The sequence below is a fragment of the Polypterus senegalus genome, chromosome 5, assembly GCF_016835505.1.
Source record: "Polypterus senegalus isolate Bchr_013 chromosome 5, ASM1683550v1, whole genome shotgun sequence".
Lineage (NCBI taxonomy): Eukaryota > Metazoa > Chordata > Cladistia > Polypteriformes > Polypteridae > Polypterus > Polypterus senegalus.
The window spans coordinates 23714614-23734676 of record NC_053158.1 but is presented as its reverse complement, the minus strand read 5'-3'; the positions used below and the strand labels follow the sequence as shown (position 1 = coordinate 23734676).

Below are 20063 nucleotides of genomic sequence, written 5' to 3'. Positions count from 1 at the left end.
TCCATGCTGTTGTTTCTGTGTCACTTGAATCACGTCCTAAGTGCAAAGCTGACAAGAGTTCAAGTAGTACGTTGAAGAAACGGTGTTTGGGGTTTAAGGCAGAACGGGGTGTTAAAATGGACTTGGTGCAAAGCGGCGGACAGCACGTGCTTCTGGGAGATTTTTTTAAGTGCTGAGAAAAAAATAAAACGATGGTCTCAAAGGAATATTTTAACTTTGGGGCATCAGTGGCACATTCCAGGAACAAAAACCTGCAGCCACTGTGGTGCTCAGATACTGTAACTGAGTTTGACATCCCTGAGGTAAGCAGACCACCCCACCAGTCTGGGGTACATCACAACTTAGTCTGAACATTTTCTTATTACAGCTCTGGGTTGGTGGAGACCCCTTTGAATTTTTGACCTTCAAATGAATGAACATCACACACTTGGGTCTACTGCCCGCTGAATGCATGGCTTAAGTTTTCAGAAATTTTAAGTTTTCTATTTATAGTTTGCCGTTTTTTACAGAGTTGGCAGCTCAGTGGTTTCAAAGACTGTAGTTTATCTAAACTTATACTAAAGTATCACATAATTTTTTATTGTTCTTTTCATTTTCTCCATATATCTTAATTTAAATGCCTCAAGTGTTCTCTTTCATTATGGAAAGTAAGCATTCAATTTAAAAGAAACAAGTCAAGTCTATTTTTGAGACAAAGGTTAACGACTATAAAAACACCAGCAATAACTGGAATTATCTAAAAATGAAACATTACATGCTTATCTTTGAACTGCTCCATTACAGATCACTTACTACCACGAGACCTCAGCTTAGGTCACCGGCCGTCCCGCCTGTCATACAAAGAGACTGGCATCAGGAAGGACATCCAGCCATAAGCACTTCAGCTGCAACACCCAAAGTGGAATAATGTTACTCTGTGCCAATCCCATAGCTATGACACAAAACTGATTGGATTAGGTCTCCTGGCACTACGAAATGCTGCTCTGCTTCCTCTTCCCCGACACTAACAGGACTTTGACTTTCACTGACACATTTCCTCATTTTGCACAATTGCAACTATAGACTCAAAGGTAGTCCACCGGTAGAAACGAGCCTAGGTATCTTAATGCCAACACTAATGAAGCAATGAAACCCACCTGAGGAATCTGCGATGCCAACTGTTCAAAACATTATGGTGCCCTGAAATGGGGGGGGACATATAAAAACAGTTGTCATTTCTACATGGTGTGAGCAAAATGTCTGCAATTCCCATTAAATGAAAGTCTGCAATGTACATTCAAATTGTGCCTGAATTGTTTGATTTCCAATTTTAAATTGTGGAGCAGAGGTGGGAATCAAAGAAAAATGTGTCTTTGCCCCCAACATTATGGAGGGCACTGTATATAAGGGGAGACCAAAAAGCCTGCTTGAGCCTGTCAATACCTGTACAATCTGTTAGCTGTCGTAAATCAATGTTAAAACTATTCAATTACACTATGAAGTGCAAATGATTGAAACTTGTATGTTTCACCATTAAAACCAACTCACGACTGATACAGAAAAGCATAAGATTAAGTATTAAGCAATATGCCGGTTGAAATTCATTTTCTCCTAGTCAGTGTGTCCCACAGCTGGGCTGACCTTCATCACTGGGGAGAGAAAAAATACAGCAAATCATTCTTCATTCAAAGAAACCGACACATGGAACAAATTACCAAGTAGTGTGGTGGGCAGCAGGACTGTAGAGACCTTCGAATAGCGACATGATACTTGTAGACAATCGAGGTGAACAGAACGGACAAGCTGGCTGGGCTGAATGGCCTGTTCTCATCACAATTATTCTAATGTGAATGAGGGGGAGGTCAGTGGAATGGTGAGGATGCAGGGAATTGGCGGAGAAGTTAAAATACAATTCAGAGTAACAGGGAGTGAGGAAGAGAAGTGAAGAGGAGAGTGCAGGCAGGGTGAAGAAGAGTGTCAGGATTAATTTGTGACAGACGGGTATCGGGAAGAGTGAAAGGAAAGGTCTACAGGACGGTAGTGAGACGGTGGCACTGACCAGAAAGCAGGAGACAGAGCTGAAAGTAACAGAGTTAAAGATGCTAAGATTTGCACTGGGTGTGCCGAGGATGGACAGGATTAGAAATGAGGACATTAGAGGGTCGGCTCAAGTTGGATGGTTGAGAGACAAAGTCAGGAAGGCGAGATTGTGTTGGTTTGGACATGTGCAGAGGAGAGATGCTGGGTATATTGGGAGAAGGATGTTAATGATAGAGCTGCCAAGGAAGAGGAAAAGAGGAAGGACTAAGAGAAGGTTTATGGATGTGATGAGAGAGGATATGCAGGTGATGGGAGTGACAGAGCAAGATGTAGAACACGCGACGATATGGAACAAGATGATCTGCTGTGGCAACCCCTAACAGGACTAGCCAAAAGAAGAAGGATTGATGGTGTGTGAGATAGCATACACCAAAAGGATTAGCTATGGGTCACTTGAATCCATTCTTCAACTGAACAAGAGCAAAATCCTGGGCACACTGGGAGAAGCATTGCCATATACGGTGTTCCAAGAAGACTCTTGAGCTAATGCTCTTGGACAGGGAGAAATTTAACAAGTACTTCAAAGCTGAGGAGGAAACTTGGACACATCATTATGATGCAATCGAAACAACAGATGCAGGGTGATTCTCGACCTCCAAAAACATTCAAAGTCCTTTGCTAGCAAGATCATGTACACATTTTTTATGTTGATGAGGACATAGTGCATATGAATTACATAGTTTAAAAAGGTCTTCAGAATTATGAAAATGTGTTTTAGTGTTCCACCACAATGTTCCAATCACACTACATGGGTGGCGCAGGCAGCACTGTAAAGCTGTGGACTCAACCCGTGCCAACCCCTCACTAGTCTCCATTCATAGTCCCATGCGACTACCACCTGTTCCCCAATTTGAAGGGCTGATTCCAAAGTTCTAATCATGGAAGACATTGAGTCAGCTACAAGAAAAGAGGTTGCACAAGTCAGACAAAATGCTTTGAATGGAAGAGAAAAGCTTGTGGAGAACATTAGGACTGATGAATGTTGAAAGATAACACTTGCATAGTTTACTGGGGCTTCTCTTAATAGATCAGGCTCAAAACATTTTAAAATGTCTTAAACTTCATACTACGCTGACTGCCCATCTTCACAGTGATCAATAAGACTTTCCTCGAATCAGCACTGTCTTGGTAGCTACCATTTCCTTATATGCTCATTTGCTGTCACGCCTTGCATTTCATTCCAAGGAATTTTTAAATTTCTTGAACTTCAAGTCAGAACACTTGAGGAAAGTGCCACAGCAACGTAGACCCCAAGATCAAGAAGACTAGCAGTGGTGATGCTAGAAAAAGAATTTGGTGGCTCATGTGACAAGCTAATAAGATGAATTATACATTTTCATTATGGCAGGCCAAAGCCAACCATTCCCGGATATTATTTTGAAGCACAATACAAAATTCCCCTTCCAGATTCTAAAAGGACAGAATGTAGCATGTGACAAGAAAGGAAACGGAACAAGAGGCTTAGGGTTAGATGTGCAGACCTTCATCATTGGGGACAGCAAATCATACTTCATTCAAAGAAATAGACTCATGGAACAAATTACCAAATACTGTGGTGGGGAGCAGGACTGCAGAGACCTTCAGATAGTGACACGATACTCGTAGACAATTGAGGTGACCACAACGGACAAGCTTGTTAGGCTGAATGGCCTGTTCTCATCACAGTTTTTCTAATTTTTCTATTGTGAATTAGGGAGAGGTCAAGAGTGGTGAGGATGCAGGGAGTTGGCAAAGGTGGAGGTGTTTGCACAGGGCAAAGGGACAGAACTGGGGAATCCTGGGGTCCTGAATGTACTCTGGAAGAATAGTCATAATGATAATTACAGACCTACTCTACAAGCTAAACCTTTTTAATTGCAAAGTATACTAAACAAGGTAGCAGGCCAACATAAGGAACGGTAACGCATGCTGAGCCCGTTTAGTGACACCAATCAGCTTATTTTGAATGTGAAAGGAGTGTTGCAGAACCCCTTCAGAAGAGCACACATGGACTTGGAGTGAATACACAAATGCCACACAAATCGTGGCCAGACCATGACTTGCACTCAGTCTCGTGAAGCTGCGAGGCAGCAGTACAACTGCTCCCCACGTCTTCTGCTGATTGTGGATATTAGTTGGAGGTCAAACTTTTACCTACAGGGTCAAAAAGCTGTGGAATGATCTGCCTGCTTATAGAAGGAATGCCCCTTCAGCCTCCGCTTTTAAACTCAGGCTGAAAACTCACTATTTTAGTTGAGCATCCACTGATTAGTACCTGGGTTCCATCATCAGCAAAGGGGTTGCAGAAAACTGAAGTCACATCAAGGGATGTGCAGACAAAAGCAACCCTGGCCAAACTGAAGCCAATCTGGAGAGACAAAGAGATCACTGTTCAGGCCAAACTGAGATTACTGAATGTCCTGGTCTTTTCAATCATTCCATATCCTTGTGAATCCTGCACCTTGACAACAAAACTGCAGTGGAGATGAGGTGCTACAGAACTGTTCTGGGGATTTCATACTTTGACTGTGTCACCAATGATGAGATATGTCATCCAACAACAATCAGACAACCAGGAAGACTTCCTCGTGACAGTGAAGTGTTATGGCAATTGCCAACCTGCACCGTCCAAGTCATGCCACAAGATCTGAAAGCCCCTCCAGGTCAATCTTGCAAGGAATTATCCGGGGAAAAAGGAGAAGAGGCAGGCAAAGTGGATGGGCAATATTTTCAAGTGGATCCAAATGACATTTGCTGAAGCCCAAGAGCTAGAGCATAACCAGCAAGTGGGGCGACAGCTGGCTGAATGTTCAACTGCATAGCTCACCCACACCCTCATTTGGTCAAAGAGACCAGAGAGAGACCCTGACTAGAGCTGCTGATGAGCTGTGCATATTGCATCTCTGTCTGTTTGCCATTGGTACAAAAGTCTAACTAATGCAACAATTATGAACTGCTACTAGCTCTCACCTGTTTTGTTTCTCTCCTCGGTACCCTGCTGTGGCACTTGGTACCACTGCTCTACTGCCAAGCTGTTTTTCCTCTCCATAGAAAAGACATCTGAGACAATGAGAGTCTTGCAATCAACAGAGATAAACATTCTGTAGTCTGATTAAGACTGTGCCACATTACGTGACTTTTCCAATTATTTTCAGTCATACCCTTCAACTGGAGGCAGTTGACAGCACCCTCCTGTGAAACTGGTCGCCTATTCGGACAAACCCAGAGACTCACCCAAGCTACTCCCCAACCTGCTCCAATAAAATAAAAATTTTGTCTCTAGTCGTACAAGTGTGCTCTGTGTGCATGAATGTTGTCAAGCAATGAATGCTCACACACAAGTACCATACATATAGTTCAGCAGTGAAGAATAACAAAAGCGGGTGTTTTGGACCTCACAAACTGAACAGAAGCTCATCCTTTACAGTACGTGTCTGGCCATAAAGCCCAGGGGCCTCATGTATAACGGCGTGCGTAGAATTCGCACTATAACATGACGTAAGCACATAAGCCGAAATGTGCTTATGCAAAGAAAAATCCAGATGCAGGAATCTGTGCGTTCGCCAACTTCCGCGTTCTTCCGCTACGTAAATCCCAGTCAGCATGAAAAGTAACGCTCGTGCATGTACCTGCTGTCCCGCCCCAACTCCTCCCAGAATTACACATCTTTGAATATGCAAATCAATATAAATAGCCCTTAAGCTCAGAGTTCTGTGAAAAGACAATGGGAAAAGCAAGAGGGAAAATGGAAGAATTTCAGCGAATACCAAGTGGAGGCAAAGGAAAAACATACTATTTGTTGGTTTAAACAGTGGAATAATCAACAAAAGGAAGTTGATCGAGTGACATAGAGTGTCGGAGAAGCTTGAAAGCTCAAGTTCACAAAGTCGCACAGTGCCAAAGTTGTCACGAATCAAAGTCGCCGTGAAAAGGCGAGTCGTAGCTCACCGTCTGAGTGTCATATGGAAGCTTATTAGGGTACAGACAAAAAAAAAATAGGCACACAATGGGAAAAAAGAAGGAAATGTCAACTTTAATCTCGAAATTTCCACTTTAATCATGTAGTTTATTTTGTCATTAAAGTAGAACATCATAAACTTAATTTTAAAATCATTTAATTTACTAGTTTCTCAAATCCCATCGTTAAGTTAAATGCTTTGTTTTGTATTTGATCTTCAATGTGCTCTGTGTGTGTGAATCACTACGTGCTTCCGTTCTTTCTTTTTCTCCGACAGGACACAGAATCCATTACATTCGTGATATTACAGCTCTCTGAATAATTAAAATACTGAGATGTATGCTTGATATCATTTTCATGATGATTGGAATGAAAACATGTTATTAAACATGGAAACACGATGGCGCAGTGATTGTTCATGTCTCACACAAGATGCTGCTGCTCCATGCGCGACCGTCAATGAAATAATTTATTGCAGCAGTACTGTCTCTTTCAAACGTACTAACCTCCAATTCCTGTCCTTACTTTTCTTTCCCCAAATACCCAATCGCCAATCAATCAGCTCTGTAATAAACGTTAAGCCATCTGTAAGCTTACAACGACGATTCTTCAAAACTTTTAAGGAACATTGAAATGTCTTCATAGTACGTGTTTAATTATTCTATCCTTCTATCCTTCCAGTGTCGCGCCACCCTCAGCAAATATACAGTGCAAGGCAGGAACAATACGTGAACTTGCTAACGCTGCAGCACCGTGTCCTCACATGTTTAATTATTAACAATACAGATTAATTGTAGTGCAAGTTTACAGTGGGGTAATTGTACTTAAGTACTTATAAGTACAAACAGTTCTGCAAGGATTAATTGATTGAGTGCGTTTATAGTTCTTGGGATGAAACTGTTTCTGAACCGTGAGGTCCGAACAGGGAAGGCTTTGAAACGTTTTGCAGTGGCTGAGGCAGCGTGTGCTTGATGCTGTATACCGATAATTCCCCTTCCGATCAGCTGCTGCTGTGATTCCTCACTCAGATACAGTCATATAAATACTCCGAGTGGTGCAGTGAGAGTAATATGGAAAAAGATTATCCGCTGTGGCATCCTCTAACGAGAGCAGCTGGATAAAGAAGAAGGTGCAGTGAGAGTAACAACGCTAAAGCAGTTATGGGATTTGGAATACTATGGCTATTCCCTGGACCATTATATTGTTACAGGTTAATTACAATCAGATGCATTACACTAATAAACAATATGCGGTTAGTTTCAGTGTATTTATAAAGCCGTGTCAAGAAAAGAAAGAATAACCACACAGGAACAGTAACACTGCTTTGACGCTGGGTGCCGCCAGTCTGCAAAACCGAGCAGAGAACTTGCATACGACAAGGTATGAGGTACCGTGGAAATGTGCATGTCTTTACAGCAAGTGTAGGTTTTATACATCGCGATTTGAACGTGGAAACGTTCTTACGCAACATTTCTGTGCGTACGCACCGTTTATACATGAGGCCCCAGGTCTATAGATTGTTGTAGTGATGGTTGTCCGTCTAGAAGTTTCCTCCATGAGTACACATAAAGAAACAGATTTGTTTAAACAGGTAGGTAACACAGTGGTTTGAAACTGATTAACATAAGTGGAGTCCAGCAATATCTGCTCATTAACATTTCTGTTAAACTGCGGTCAGTTGACAATGGAAGAGAAGAAAACAAAAACTCCAGCCAGCAGCATACTGGGAGAAAATAAAAGCTCTGGGAGAGCAGGTTTTGAAGGGCTATGTTTGGTCGGTAAGTGCACTAGGAAGTACTCCAGGGATTTGACCACAAAAAGACCAGTGGCCTTTACTTGAGAGAACTTAGTATCGGGTGGACTGTGCATGAGAGTTCAACTGGTAGGAAGAAAAGTGAAGGAAGGGAGAAAGGAAGACAGTGTAGTTAGGCACAGGGTTAAAGTACTTTGCTTCCTCTAAAATGAATTATTTTGATGAGTTAAAAAATAAATTTGCTTACTAGTGTCATACAAGAAGCAATGTTGTCCTAAATTTATTACAACCCACATCTTAGCACAGGAGGACTAAACCACTGAGTAACATAACAGCAGTGGCACAGGCAGCCTGACTGATCGTTTAAATACCTGCCAGCATTAAAGCCCGGACACACTCGCTCCTGCCCTGCATTGCCGCTTTCATCAGAGCTGTGAAGCCGTGGACGTTCCTCTTCTCGATGTCAAGGCCGGGATAATAATTCAGCAAGTAGTTTGAGATGGTGATATGCCCTGCAAAGAAAAAAGAAGAGAAAAGTGTGGTTAAAAATAGTAAGGGTGTTACCTGAGCACTTCCCACAATTCTCTAAAGGTCGGTATGCTTGACTGTTCACTTTCACCTAACACGTGGAGCTTTATCCAGTATGGATGGCACAAGCCAATGGGTAAATATGGCTGCTGGGAGCAGTGCATGATTGGAAGAAGCCATTGGATTTTCCACATGTAACGTCTTCACTCCAGACCTCGAGGAACATGGGGCGTCTGACTGCCCTGAACTAGCAGTTTCAGTGATGTCAGGTTGTGCCCAGTGGAGAATGGGTGTACCAATGAGTGTGGTGAATGGGTAGGATGATTTCAAGTAGTCAGGATTCCAGGGTTCTGACCATAGGAGGCCAGAACAAAAAAGGACACCAGTGGAGGTAAAAGGAAATTCTAAAGGAGACATAGAAGGGGCCTCTCCTGAACGTGACAGAATCGGTTCAAACTCCGAGGTACAGGCAGCCCTTAGCATAATCGAGCGTCACTCTGCAAAGAGATTTTTATGCAATTATATAACACATTAGGTCTGCAACTGAAGTACAGTAAAGTGATGTAAGTCACTCAAACAACTGGAATGGCAAGGTGACAGACATTTATGAAGTTTACAGTCCATCACAAAGACCACTCCGTCACACTGCCTGCCCACTATCTGGGCGCTCTGAATGGTAGCCTGAAACTGAAGTGGCTCCTAACCATCAGAGCAAACGTTGGCTGAGAATTTCTGGCACCCCTAGAAAGTCATATAAAATCTAACCAAATTATAGCGGATTCAGAAAGTAATTCGGATCCCTGCACTTTTTACACACTTTGTTATGTTGCGGCCTCTTGTCAAAATCATTTAAATTCAAATTTTCCCTCATCGGGCAAAACTCAAATCCCCAGAATGACAAAGCAAGAATAGGATATGAGGAACTGTTGCAAATGTATTAAAAATAAAACAACACAAATATTTATGGAGGCCACTGCTCTTGGGAACCTTAAATGCTGCAGGACGAGGCTCAGATCTGGGGAAGGCTACAAAAACGTTTCTGCACTGCTAAATTTTCCCAAGAGCACAGTGTCCTCCATAATTCTTAGAAGGAAGAACTTTGGAAAACCACAACTCTTCCTAGAGCTGGCAGCCCAGAGAAAAGGGCCTTGGTAAGAAGGGAGACCAAAAACGTGGTGGTCACTCTGGCTGAGCTCTAGTGAATCTGTGTGGAGATGGAAGAAACTTCTAGAAGGACAACCATCACTGCAACAGTCCATAAAGCAGGGCTTTATGGCACAGTGGCCAGACACAGTTAGTTAGCAAAAAGACACCTGAAGGACTCGGACTATGAGAAACAGGATACAGCAGGGAAAATAAGTGTTGAACGTGTCAACGTTTTTCTTAGTAAATATATTTCTAATGGGACTATTGACATGAAATTTTCACCAGATGTCGGCAAGAACTCAAGTAATCCACACATATACAGAAATCAAAACAAGTAAGTCCATAAATTAAGTTATGTTTATTAAAGTGGAATGACACAAGGAATAAGTATTGAACACATGAAGAAAAGGAGGTGCAGAAAGGCCTGGAAAGCCCAGAAACCCACTGAAATCTGTCAGTATTTAGAAAGCATTCGTGATAGCCCCCCATCAGTGCAAACGGATATCAGCTGGTTTAGTCCTAATTGATGGCCTATAAAAAAGATTTCTTATTACCAAGGTGTCACACAAGAAGCACCTCATGATGGGTAAAAGCAAAGAGCTCTCTCAAGACCTTCGCAACCTTAATGTTACAAAACAAACTGATGCCATTGGTGACAGACGTATTTCTAAACTTGTGAATGGTCCAGTGAGCACCGTTGGGGCTGTAATCCAGAAGTGGAAAGAACATCATTTGACCATAAACCAGCCACGAGCACCAAGTGCTCCTCGTAAGATTTCTGACAGAGGAGTCAAAAGAATAATCAGAAGAGTTGTCCAAGGACCACTCGTGGAGAGCTTCAGAAAGACCTGGAATGAGCAGGTACAGTTGTTTTAAAGAAAACCACAAGTAATGCACTTAACTGCCATGGCCTCTATGCACGCTCACCACGGAAGACTCCACTGCTGAAGAAAAAGCACGTTGAAGTTCATTTAAAGTTTGCTGCACAACATTTGGGAGAATAGAGTCTGGTCAGAGGAGACCAAAATGGAACTCTTTGGATGCCATTGCACACACCTTGTTTAGAGGAGAAATGGCACTGCACATCACCTCAAAAACACCCCAAAATACTGGCAGACTTCATTTAATTGAAGGAAGGATGAATGGAGCATCTGCTGCCATCTGCCAGGATGCTGAAGCTGAAACGAGGTGGGACATTTCAGCAAGACAAGGATCCCAAACACACAGCCAAGGAAATTCTCAGTTGGTTTCAGAAAAAGAAGATAAAGAAGCTGCTCAGATGGCCCAGTCAACCACCTGACTTGAAAATCTATGGAAAGAACTGAAGATTGGAGTTCATAGAAGAGGCCCCCAGAAACCTTCAAGATTTGAAGGCAGTTTGTGTGGAAGAGCAATGCATGCAACTCGTTTCTCCATACAGGAGGCGTCTTCAGGCCAACAAAGGCTTTTCTACTAAGTATTAAATAAATTTCAGATAGCGTGTTCAATACTTACTCCCTGTGCCATTCCACTTTTTTACATATAATTTAAAGATTTGTTTGTTCTGATTTCATTGTATGTCTGGATTACTTGGGTTGTTATGGACATCTGGTGTAAATTGCATGTCAATATCCCCATTAGAAATATATTTACTGAGAAAAACGTTAATGGTCTGATGAAACCAGGATTGAACTGTTTGGCATCAGTATGAAGCATCATGTCTGGAAACAAATCAGGCGTCGCACATCACCTATACAATACCACTACAATGGCAAACCATGGCCGTGGCAGCATGATGCCATGGGGTTGTTTTGCAGGGTAAGGAAATGGGAGACTAGCCAGGGTTGATGAGAAGGTGTGCAAAGCAAAATACACAGATATCCTTAATAAAAAGCTGCCCCAGTGAGCACCTGACCTCAGACTGGGCCGTAGGTTCACCTTCCAAGAGCACAACAATCCTAAGCACAAAGGCAAGACAACACAGGAGTGGCTTAGCGGCAACTCTGTGAATGTTTTTGAGTGGCCCTGCCAGATCCCACCATTGAACTCAACTGAACATCTCTGGAGATACTGAGAATTACTGTCTGCTGACGGTGCCCATCCAACCTGCCAGAGCTTGGGAGGATCTGCCCATAAGAATGGCAGAAAAGCCCCAGATCCAGGTGTGCGAAGCTTGTCGTGAGTGTGCTTTTTGTGATGAGGAGAAAAATTAGCAACATAACAAAAAAGTGAAAGGCTCTGAATTCCTTCTGAAGGCACCTCTGTCTTTCAACTGGATACGCCATGTTTGTCAAATGCCACTTTGTCCTGGGTTTTAGCTGCACTGCTTACATCTGAATGAACGCAGACTTCTCACATCGGCAGACACTGCATGGCAGAGAGTCTTAACAACGTCCCCCCCGTCAATCCCTCAGCCCCCCAAATCCCTGTGTGGCTGCCACTCTGCCATCCTGCTGTCTCATCTCTTATTCCATCCTGATTGTTAGACCATCATACCAATGTGTTGGCAGGCTGATGATTAGCAGAGCAGATTAATGATGGCTGCCGTCAGACAGGTACCACCAGGGACATGAGCAGCAGTGAGGGGATCATCAAAAGGATGGCTGAGCCGCAGCAGATGTGAGACTTGGTGTTGTAAGCCAGGATAGAGAAGCATATTGTCATCATGTTTAAAGACAGACTCCTTCTTGTCTGCAGATGTTTTGGTTTTCTTTGAAACTCGCTGGTATTTCTAAAGATGGTTTTGAAATGCTGCTAGCACAAAAACTGACAGACGCCACTGCTGTAACAGAGAAAAACGTGATCAAAGCCCCGTGTGACCCTGAGTGAGGGGCTTATGTTATACATAGAAAGGGACAATCCTCCTAAATTTCTATACTTTTATATTAATATTTCTTATTATGAACTTGGAGAAAAAGTTAATGAGGTTTTAGCACCTCAGGCACATAAGAAGGAATTTCACCTGCTGTGGTCAGCGCAAAGACGACTGAATAGAAAAATATGAGAAATAACTAAAGTGTCACTAACGATTATCAACATTAATCATGACTTTAAATGGTCTTAATCTTATTAATTGTACAATATTTATCTGTTAATGGTTGCTATGCACAGAAACTAATATTCTCCAGAAGCTCAGTTAGTTTTTCCTTAGGACAAGATTTCAAGAGCTGGGGGCATAAATGAGCAAGTCGTATGGAAACAGGGGTAAAGAGGACATCTGGTAAGTGGATTTGTGTCTTTTATTAAATAGAAGTGATGGATTTTGGCTTGTTCATCATAGCGCCAGAGAGTCACAGTGACATGCTGCTTGTTAGATGGACATGCAAGTGAAAAATCCCACCGTCCTCTCTGTTCACGTGACAATGCAGGCAGAGCAGTGGAATGGCTGCCTCTCAGCTTTGGGGACTGGATGGATTCCTGCTTCTGTGAGCAGTTGGCACATCCACATTGACTGATAAATGGAGACTGACTCACTAGGTGCCCCCTTCCAAAGTCCTGTCTCGTCTTGTGCCCAATTCTGCTGGGAGAGCCTCGAGTATCTTACAGTCCTTCAACTGAGTAGGCAGATTCAGAGAATAAAGGAATAACTTGAACTTGTTTGCTGCTTGATAAAGCAACTATTGACCAGTCATCCCTTTGTGCCCGTTGTATTGCCTCTGTAACTTTAAATAGCAAATGCCACCGAGCTAGTTAAAGTGCAAATGTCCAGTGACAAGAATGAGTCAGTAACACTCCTGAGGAGCAAGACATTGGCAGGCAGCATCTAGTGCAGTCAAGAATGCATCCCAAACACAAACAGCAAGAGGTGCGGACATCCTGCCTTGGACACCTGCAATGGTTGCACAGTATTGGCTCAGAATGTAACTATTTATTTTTGTGTGTTTAGAGTGAAAAATTAAAACTGACCTACCAAAAAACCGCAAATGCTGTAACTTCCTAAACATGGAGTTATTCTATATGTGTGTATTTATATATATATATATATATATATATATATATATATATATATATACAGTGATCCTTGCTGTATCGCGCTTTGACTTTGCGGTTTTGCTCTATCGGATTTTATATATGCATATGTAAATGTATATTGCGGATTTTTCGCTGATTTTGGATTTCTGCGGACAATGGGTCTTTTAATTTATGGTACATGCTTCCTCAGTTTGTTTGCCCAGTTGATTTCATACAAGGGACGCTATTGGCGGATGGCTTAAAAGCTACCCAATCAGAGCACGTATTACATATTAACTAAAACTCCTCAATGCTATAAGATATGCCTCCTGCGCTTTGCTCGATTGTTTGCTTGTCTCTGCCTCTATCTCACCCTCTCTGACATTCTCTGCGCCTGACGGAGGGGGTGTGAGCAGAGGTGCTGTTTGCACAGAAGCTGTCTGCCTAGTGGATACAGACGCTCCTCTAAGAAATGCCGCTTTATCGAGGTGCGTCTAAAAGCACACTTATTGATTTTTTGATTGTTTGCTTTAATCTCGCGCTCTCTCTCTGGCGTTCTCTGCGCTTGACGGAGGAGATGTGAGCAGAGGGCTTTTGCACAGGGGCTGTTTGCTTAGAAGATAGGACGCTCCTGTAAAAATGCTGAAAGGCTACCTTCGCATTGATCCCTTCATTGCCGCTGCTTTATCGCGGTGCTTGCATACTTAAAAGCGCAACAGCCCTATTGATTTTTCATTGTTTACTTTACTCTCTCTCTGACATTCTCCGCTCCTGACTCGCACCTTGAAGAGGAAGATATGTTTGCATTCTTTTAATTGTGAGAAAGAACTGTCATCTCTGTCTTGTCATGGAGCACAGTTTAAACTTTTGACTAAAGGGTGTTATTTCATGTCTAGAGGGCTCTAATAATGTTAAAAACGCATTTAGAAGGTCGTAAACAGGTTTTCTATGCTCTAACTACGAAAAGATTAGATTTATAAATAAATAATCCTACTTGCTGGAAATTCATTTATCTGTCTGGAGCGGATTAACCGCGATAAACAAGGGTTTACTGTATAACTGTGCGGAGAATATTTATAAACAGTGTGGGAGAGTTTCTAAGGGCTTAAAATATATAAAAATAATCATACAAACATATGGTTTCTACTTTGCGGATTTTCACCTATCGCGGGGGGGTCTGGAACGCAACCCCCGCGATCGAGGAGGGATTACTGTATATATATCTCCATCCATCCATTATCCAACCTGCTATATCCTTATCTATATATATATATATATAAAATTCTTTTTGCATTTGAAACGGAAATTATGTATGACCACGCGAAACGGAAATTATGTATGACCACAAAACATATTATAATGCAGGAACTAATCACTTAATTTGTGGACGCCATTTTTATATCGTCTTTACGAATTGTTATTATTTGTGTAAGAGTTATTTTACTGATATTGAAAAGAAGTAAAACACAAACACGCCGATCTATCCCATAGAAGTGCGCCCTACGTCGCCCTCTTCCACCCCTCCTCTCTGGATTCCAGCGCTGAGCCGTCCACCGCCAGGCGCATTCTGACACAGAAGTTTTATTTATTCATCCACGTGACTGTCGCGGAAACTGACACATTGTAACTTTTTTTTAATTGGCAGTACTTGATCGTAAAAGAGATAAAGAATACAGCTTTGCGTCTTTCTACTTTTTAACTACGCCGAGCTGTAAACATTGTGAAGACGAGACCACCTTCAGCAGCGAGGGGTTATGAGAACAAAGTGGATGCTGGGAGGCGCGGAATGTCGGGCTGCTCCACCGCGTCGACAACTTCGTACTTTCGGGCAGCGTCCTCTCTTCTCGCATTGTGTGTGACACTTCAAGTGCCCCGTCGGCTCCTTGGACAGTGGAAATCTTTGCGAATGAGTGTAATCGGCACTATCGAAGCGTGACTCTCTTGGTAAATTGCGGTGCACGGCTACTTAAGGCGAGTTCGGGTCACTAAAACCCCATAACATTCAAGGTTGCTTTTGTGATGAATTCTTTTAAGAAGATGTACTGACCTCTTCATGTGAAGTATTCGACTTGGGAATTGTTTAGACCTTCTGCCCGTTAAGCACGGAAGGGCAGCGTCCACATTTCTCAGAATAATTTTTCTCTTAAATCACAGGCACGTAGTGCAAGGTTGTCAAGCAGGTAGTTTACCCGAAACCACTACAGTAGTACTCAATGTATCTTTACTTCTTAAATGTTAATGTTTTACTGTTTGATAATTTATACACTTCTTATATATCATTCTAATTCTCTTATGGAAATGTTTAACTGTTTAATAATTTATACGCTTCTTATATGTTCTTCAAATTCTTTTATCAAAATGTTTTACTACTTAATAACTTATTTCATAAATACTACATTTTATTTTTGAGTGAGTGAAGCCACTGGGTAATCAGCTAGTGTATACAGTAATCCCTCGCTATATCGCGCTTCGACTTTCGCGGTTTCACTCTATCATGGATTTTAAATGTAAGCACATCTAAATATATATCACAGATTTTTCGCTGGTTCGCGGATTTCTGCAGACAGTGGGTCTTTTAATTTATGCTACACGCTTTCTCAGTTTGTTTGCCCTGTTGATTTCACACAAGGGACGCTATTGGCGGATGGCTTAGAAGCTACCCAATCAGAGCATGTATTACATATTAACTAAAACTCCTCAATGCTATAAGACAGTGATGGCGAACCATTTAGAAACCAAGTGCCCAAACTGCAATCCAAAACCCACTTATTTATCGCAAAGTGCCAACATGGCAATTTAACCTGAATACCACCTAAAACTGAACACCAGCATAACCAAGGAGCTGGTGGTGGATTTTAGGAGGCCCAGGCCCCTCATGGACCCCGTGATCATCAGAGGTGAGTGTGTGCAGAGGGTACAGACCTATAAATACCTGGGAGTGCAGCTGGATGATAAATTGGACTGAACTGCCAATACTGATGCTCTGTCTGTCTGTCTATCTACTGAGCTTTTAGTTTAGAAATGCCACTCATACATTAACATCTTTTGTCTTAAAAGAAAAACATAATAACAGAGCTTTCAATGATACAAACAACTTTTTGTTGAAAGGTAAAAGTTTGCATTCGGTATGCTTTTGAACAATTAATGTGCTTTTGCTGTTGTATGCATGCTGATAATTTGTCTAACCTTGGCTCATACTTTGTAAGCTTGAGAGCAACACATGCAGCACTCAGGTCATCTGTTAGTCTGTTTCTGGTGTCAGATTTGATTTAATTCAAAGCTGAAAACAGCTGCGCACAAGCATAAGATGTTCCAAACAAAGTAAGGAAAGCAATCTCAAGTGCCTTCATTGACTTAAGATTATTTGGCAGAGAATTCCACACTTTAAGGATTTCATTTTCATAACTAACTGTGCTGTCCTTTGTCATCCCTTCGATCCTCTCAAGTGTTTCATGCAGGTCTTCCCTATTAAGCTCCGCCCCAAAGCTTCCATTATAAATTACGGGTCGTGGATCAGGTGGGGCGATTAGCAACTCCGGCAATAATTACAGATGCGGACGACTCCTCACCTGTGCGCTTAAGCGAGGACTGCCCGCATCACAAAGCTCCCGGAAACCGCTCCGGTCACTCTACCATAACCCCCTTTAAGCCGCGAGGCGGCAATTATCTGTTAAAACTGGCCTTTTCAATTTTGAGCTGTGGACCCGCTATACCACATCCCCTCCAACCCCACCACGGGAATCACAGACTCAAAAGGCTGCAGTCCGTGCCGCACCCTCAAGCAGCATGTGTGCCGCCCGCCTTACCCCAGACAGGAGAGGAAGGACGCGCTCCCATTGGGCTGCTGGGCAGAGGGGCGGGTGATGTGAGAAAAGTCCTTCGGCTGCGTGAAGAGGGGATCGGTGAGGGAGCAGCCCGCCCCGCATTCCTCTGGCTTTATAGTAACGAACTCTGTGCTCGGGCGACGGCGCGCGTGCCCACTGAGAGGGCTCTGAGTGCCACATTTGGCACGCGTGCCATAGGTTCGCCACCACTGCTATAAGATATGCATCCCGCGCGGAGCTTGATTGTTTGCTTGTCTCTGCCTCTCTCTCACCCTCTCTGACATTCTCTGCCTGACAGAGGGGTGTGAGCAGAGGTGCTGTTTGCTTAAAAGATACTGACGCTCCTCTAAAAAAATGCTGCTTTATTGCGGTGCTCGGCATATTTAAAAGCACAAAAGCACACGTATTGATTTTTGATTGTTGCTTTAATCTCGCTCTCTCTCTCTGGCGTTCTCTGCCTGACGGAGGAGATGTGAGCAGAGGGGCTGTTGCACAGAGGCTGTTTGCTTAGAAGATACTAACGCACCTCTAAAAATGCCGCGCAAACTTAAAAGCACACGTATTGATTTTTGATTGTTTGCTTTTCTTTGCGAGCTCTCTCTCTCTCTCTCCTCTGAAATTCTCTGCTCCTGAAGAGAAGAAGATCTATTTGCATTCTTTTAATTGTGAGAAAGAACTGTCATCTCTGTCTTGTCCTGGAGCACAGTTTAAACTTTTGACTAAAGAGTGTTATTTCATGTCTAGAGGGCTCTAATAATGTTAACAGTGTGGGAGAGTTTATAAGGGCTTAAAATATATAAAAATAACTACACAAACATATGGTTTCTACTTCGCGGATTTTCGTCTATCGCGGGGGGTTCTGGAATGCAATCCCCGCGATCGAGGAGGGATTACTGTATATATATATATATATATAAAATATATGTATATACACACACATATACATATGTTCAGGAGCACCAATATTAGTTAGATGCAGAGCCCTACTTTGGGCTTTCACCTCACTTGGGAGTGAGTCCAGACCTCGCTAACCTCCCAGCTTTAAAGGAGCAGCCTGCGTTTGTTCCAGGACTACAACTCCCATGTGGCGTTGCAGGTGTCCAAGTGGGGGCTATGCCAGAGGGATACTGCCATCCTGTGGACTCAGAGAGTACAACATGGCTCTGGAAGGCAATCATCCTCCATCCAACCATTATATCAACCTACCGGCTGGGAAACCATCCTGATCGGGAGACCAGTCCACCCCTGATGTCCATCAAAATATCACACTGGGCCACCATACATCTCCCACATAAAACACACCCAAAGCATGTGGCACTGCCAAAGCAGCACTGCAGTCAAATTGAAAAACCTTCACAGTTGCAGTCAGGCTCCCTGCCAGGATGTTATTGGTGGTCCCTTGACCTTAATTTCTGGAACATCTGGCAACCCAGAACCTGAACTGAAGCAGATGGGTAAAGTCTACCTGAAGCCACTTGTGAACTACTTCACTGCCTTATCACAACAGAAAAAACAAACTAAACAGGCCTTTCTACATTTGTTCAGTCCCTTTAATCGTCCTGAATTAACAATAATATTTCATGATTCTGCCACACGCACCATTTTTTTTTTTACAAGAATACTTGATGATGACATTTGTATTCCAATAATTCCTCTTTGGGTAAATCAGAGTTTGAAAAATGGGAAATGGAGGTGAGCTGTGAAAGGAGCCCCCTGCATTGTGTTGATGGGCAGGCTCACCTTGCTTGTGTAATACAAATTGTCAAAAATCTTGAGCTGTGTGCTTCTGTTGAATTTTCTTTTGAGTCTCATTTGAATTTTTTTTTTCTGTTTTTCTTTGGTTGAAATGTCTTTCTGCCATTCAGAGAGATTCCCTTTATTAATTTCAATGAAACAAAAAAGTGGACTTAAGGCTATTGAACATGACGTGACAAGGCCCACCTGGAAAGACTTTTGTCTGCAGTCCCGGAGGCGTCCTTTACGAACGCTGTGGCACATGCTGATGTCTTGTGCTTTTGTTCGCTCTCTTTAAGGATGGCTGTGGATGAAGGATATGTCAATGGGCTCAGCAGGTGGGAGCCCAGATATGAGCATGATGGCGTCCTCGGGCCTTTCCGCATGCTGCACACGTAAACCTTTACATACAGGCTGCATATTAAATTCAGCTTTCTTGTATTGCTTGAGTGAGATAAACTGTAAACCTCAAGTGTGCCAAAGCCGGACTGAAATACCAAGGAAAGCTGGCAGCTGCCATACATGAGGGACTGAAAGGCTTCCTACTAATGAGTTTCTGATGCTTGTGTACTTAAAACTCAACATGTGTTACTCCAGCAAAATACACAGCAGCATGAGGGGATGGTTTTATATTAGCAGAAAAATGATTATATAAGAAAGCTGCTTTGAAATGGGTCATTATAACATGCTAATAGTAAACTCTTATTACCGAACAGGCAGCTGGGATGTTCTTCTTCTACCACATAACTATCACCAGTGCGGTTGTTTCCTTTTTCTCACTCACAAACATGCACTGAACCTTCTGTTTTATGAACTACTACCATCTGGCTTCAAAGCCGGGCAGAGTTTATGAAGTGTACGCACTTTAAAGAAACCGGCTGACTACTGTATGTGATAGAAGGCATTTTCTTTTAACACTTTTGCCAGAATGCTACCTATTTGATGTTTCCGACCTTATGACGTCCCCATCTTTACAGACTGACTTTAAACTCTTGAGTTCATCTTTCGCCTTCTCCTTACCTCTTGGTCAGTGCCCAAGATGTGTGGTATCCCTCTATCTGAGCGCTCTTCCTCTTCATCCTCTTTAGTTACTATTTCATTCCTTTTCACGACGAAGAAACCTGTTTACTCT

At 42.7% G+C, this 20063-nt stretch overlaps 1 protein-coding gene across 1 annotated transcript in view; it reads right to left on the bottom strand.

Annotated features, from left to right (window-relative positions):
• Positions 1–20063, bottom strand: part of ankrd33ba (ankyrin repeat domain 33ba) — a 117976-nt gene that overhangs the window by 7978 nt on the left and 89935 nt on the right. The window contains exon 3 of the mRNA XM_039754390.1: positions 8141–8281. Within this exon, the coding sequence (XP_039610324.1) occupies positions 8141–8281 (141 nt within the window). The remainder of the gene's footprint in view (positions 1–8140; positions 8282–20063) is intronic.